Source organism: Silene latifolia, chromosome 9 (genome assembly GCF_048544455.1).
Source record: "Silene latifolia isolate original U9 population chromosome 9, ASM4854445v1, whole genome shotgun sequence".
Lineage (NCBI taxonomy): Eukaryota > Viridiplantae > Streptophyta > Magnoliopsida > Caryophyllales > Caryophyllaceae > Silene > Silene latifolia.
In genome coordinates this window covers 144,346,724-144,350,285 of record NC_133534.1, presented here as the reverse complement: position 1 = coordinate 144,350,285, position 3,562 = coordinate 144,346,724, and the positions used below count along the sequence as shown (strand labels likewise).

Sequence of the window (3,562 nt, the reverse complement as noted above, 5' to 3'; positions counted from 1 at the left end):
CTAGGTAAATTTTAAATTGCCTAACCAATCTAGCTCATGAGTAGTCATCCGACTCTTATCTCTTTCCCTTATTCTCTTCCTCATATCTTCACTGATCCATTGAGCCAGGCATCGAGGTCTCATCAGAACCTGCTCCACTCTACACTTATTCCTTTGTTGCCATATTTGATACAAACTACTCATTACCAGAGCAACCTTCACCCCTCGCTGAATTTTCATGCCAGAGCTTTGAACACACCACTGCAAGATGTCATCCTCAAGAAGTTTTAGACCAGTATAATCCATCACTGCCTGTAGGACTCTCCTACTGTAGTCACACGCGAAAAATAAGTGCTGTTGTGTCTCCTCTGCTAGCCCACACAGAACACATTGTCCATCAACATCCATCCCAAAGCGCATGAGTCTACTATTTGTATGCAACGAGTTATGAGCAAAAAGCCATCCCATGAACTGATGTTTAGGTAAGCTCCAGTTATCCCAAATAGCTTTGGACCACTCCACTGTTGGTTGAGATTTTTGATGAGTTAGAATGAATAAAACATACACTAACTAAATGTATGTATATGGTAAAAAGATGAGAAAAACTCATGGTTTTTCTCCTCTTAAAAACCGGGTGGATGGGGAAGGGAAGGGAGCCAATGCATGCCCTAGTTGTTCTTCACAATGAGCAATAGGTATGCATGGCTAGAAAAATAGGGCAATCATCATGTTCTCCACTAATTTAAACAACACAATATTAGCCTAATTCTTCCCCTAATTTCGGCACACATAGATAATATAGACTCCATATTATCTTTGTCAAAATGTCAATTTGTCTTATGTCACATGTCATATGTTACACAAATTTGTTATGTATTTTTAACATATTAAAAATCAACGTATTAATAAAAATACGTCATATACAAAAATCGACTTAGTAATTCATAATTACTTGTACCAAAATATTTTACCAATTTACAAATCACAATAAATTGTATTTATAATAATTAATTCAATTTCAATTGTTTCTTTAAACAATAATTTCATTTGAGTAATGATACAATTCAATTACTCAGACCGTATCTCATTTAATCAAATTTCAATGAGATACGTAAATTTTACATCCAAAATCGTCCGTCAATTTTTCAAGTAATTTAATTAACTCGCAACGTTATACGATTAATTAAATGATCAATTAAGAGTGTTGCCCTATAGGTATGACCTAGGGGATCAACTGATCACCACCGTCGCACGACAGTAATGTCAAACTCTAGTCAGCCAATCATTACCGATATATGTTGATCAGTTGACAGTAAAATATTACTTCCCAATTGTTTTCTTTATAATGAGACTTAAACATGTGATCATCATGATCAACATTCGTGATCGCATTATTGTCGGAGGACACATATTCCAACAATCTCCCACTTGTCCTCGACAAGTGTGCGTCACCAATTCTCTTGTCCTATTACTATCTCCCACTCAATGCAAGGTGTCTTTCAGGTCGTACTTGCAAGTGATCATATCGAGAGTGGTTTCCTCGATCTAGAGAATAACTGATTGACCGGATTTATCTATCATAGATACCTTCCGAGCGTGGCCACGCATTTCCAGTTCAATACTCCTCAAGTGGCCCTGAGATATTGTTATAACCCTGACTAGGGATGGACAATTCCAATCGCACTCATTCCCTTTGACTAGCCACAGCCATCATAACCCAAAATATGCCCATTTGACCCCATTTACGGAGGTCGTAGTAACACAAATCAAAGTTAATCTGAAACTGTGCCATCTTAGGCGAATAGTCTTTAGTCAAAAGAATCGACTCATTTGAATACTATAGCAGCTCTCGCCACGACCAGGCTATATAAATTTGCCAGAACTCTATAAGCGGTCATTAGGCCCGACAAAATGTTCCTAACAGTCTGCCTATGTGATCGACTAGTCATCTCACATGACTCTATGGCACTTGAACTTTCCATCAATCGCATCACACTCTAGTCACTTCGAGACGTCACCTTGTAAGTAACTATGCGCGAATACAATGCTAATCCATGTTCACTTAAACGGGGTTCAATTTGTCTCTACAACCCGTTGGATGTAACAAAGTATAAAGTGAGTTAATAATAACTCAAACGACAAATGTCGACATCACACTCGGGTAGTCAATACCATATTACAACCTTGTGATGTATATTGTAAGTGTAAACACTCATTGATTGCAATAGAAGTTTAACATGCCATGTGTCCATGTGTTCAAACTTCTTACACTTGCATTTTCCTTTACATTCATGTTCTCTCACATAGCATGAACCTTACCAAGTACAATTCAAGGTTCCCGACCTTGGTTTTGGTTCTTTATCTTGAAAGAACTTCCTTGTTGATTATCACATAACGAACGAATTTGTGGTGAATGATATAACTTGTACCGATCAAGTACTCTATCCACACACAATGCACTAGGTATATGTTTTGTAGAGTCTTGCAACAATTTGTCAAGGTGATTAGCCTAGCACTTCTTTTTTTTTTTTTTTTTTGGTGAAGGGTAAGTATATATATATCAAAAATTGTAATGTTCCAATAATACAAGAAATAATCTAAGCTCCTAAACAATTACACAATAGAATCAATCCACTGTTGATCAATAGTACTAAGCATTCTTCTATTCCTCTGCATCAGCCGCTCTTTAATATTTCTCCAGACCTGATTCACTAACACCCTAGGTGCATTCACCTGATGATATAACCTCGCATGATTTCTAACCTGCCAAATTCCAGCTAATAACCCAACATAGCAAGCACCAGCCACAACCCTCTGTAATCTACTCTTAGTTCTTGCTTTAGAAAACCAAGTGACCATATTAGCATCAACAAACCTGATATGAATCTTCTGCTGCATCAGCTCCATACAACGTCTACTATACTCACACAGACTGAACAAATGCTCATGATTTTCAGGAGCTATACCACAGATGAAACAGGTAGTAGCCTGAACAATACCTCTTTTCTGTAATCTGTCGAGAGTGAGAAGCTTCCTGTGCTGACATGCCCAAAAGATAAAGGAAGTTCTTGGGACATTCATAACATTCCAGCATAAGTGTCTCCATGGAACCTTAGGTGCCACTACCCTAAGCCAATCATAACCAGCTGCAACTGTGTATCCTTTGGGAGAAGCCTGCCACTGATTGCCCACATACCCAGCCTTAAAAACATCTTTAACTTGAACGATTTTCTTCCAAGACCAGCTACAATCAGAGCCTAGCACTTCTTACAAGTCCTAGCATATTAGGAAAGATTAGTCTTGAGCAACTTATTCTCTAACTAAGTATCTTTCCAAAACTTCTTATTTCTCTTTCTAGCTTGAAAGGTTAAGGATTTTCATAAATCCTTGCACATGCTCGGATTTTCTATAATATGTGCAACCTCTTGACACACAATATAGAGCATTCTGTCAAACACCGAAATCGCTCATCGGATTCTACTCGAGAATTCATGACGTTTCTATTGTGGCTTACCAATGAATCATCATGCTCTTATGCATATGATTCACCATTGGACATGTGCATGATTATTCTAATGGCGGA

At 37.8% G+C, this 3,562-nt stretch overlaps 2 protein-coding genes across 2 annotated transcripts; both read right to left on the bottom strand.

The window, feature by feature from the left end:
• LOC141601706 (uncharacterized) lies at positions 1–447 on the bottom strand. Its single transcript, XM_074422003.1, has one exon. The coding sequence runs from the start codon at positions 445–447 to the stop codon at positions 1–3; it is 447 nt and encodes a 148-aa protein (XP_074278104.1).
• Positions 448–2,592: 2,145 nt separating this feature from the next.
• Positions 2,593–3,262, bottom strand: LOC141601705 (uncharacterized). Its single transcript, XM_074422002.1, has 2 exons — positions 3,251–3,262; positions 2,593–3,159 (listed from the first exon to the last, which is right to left on the bottom strand). Exons 1-2 carry the CDS (start codon positions 3,260–3,262, stop codon positions 2,593–2,595), a joined length of 579 nt encoding a protein of 192 aa, XP_074278103.1.
• Between the last annotated feature and the right edge of the window lie 300 nt (positions 3,263–3,562).

Bases quoted from the DNA above. Each gene is read 5' to 3' on its own strand.
- LOC141601706 (XM_074422003.1), bottom strand. From the start codon at position 447: ATGGGATGGCTTTTTGCTCATAACTCGTTGCATACAAATAGTAGACTC.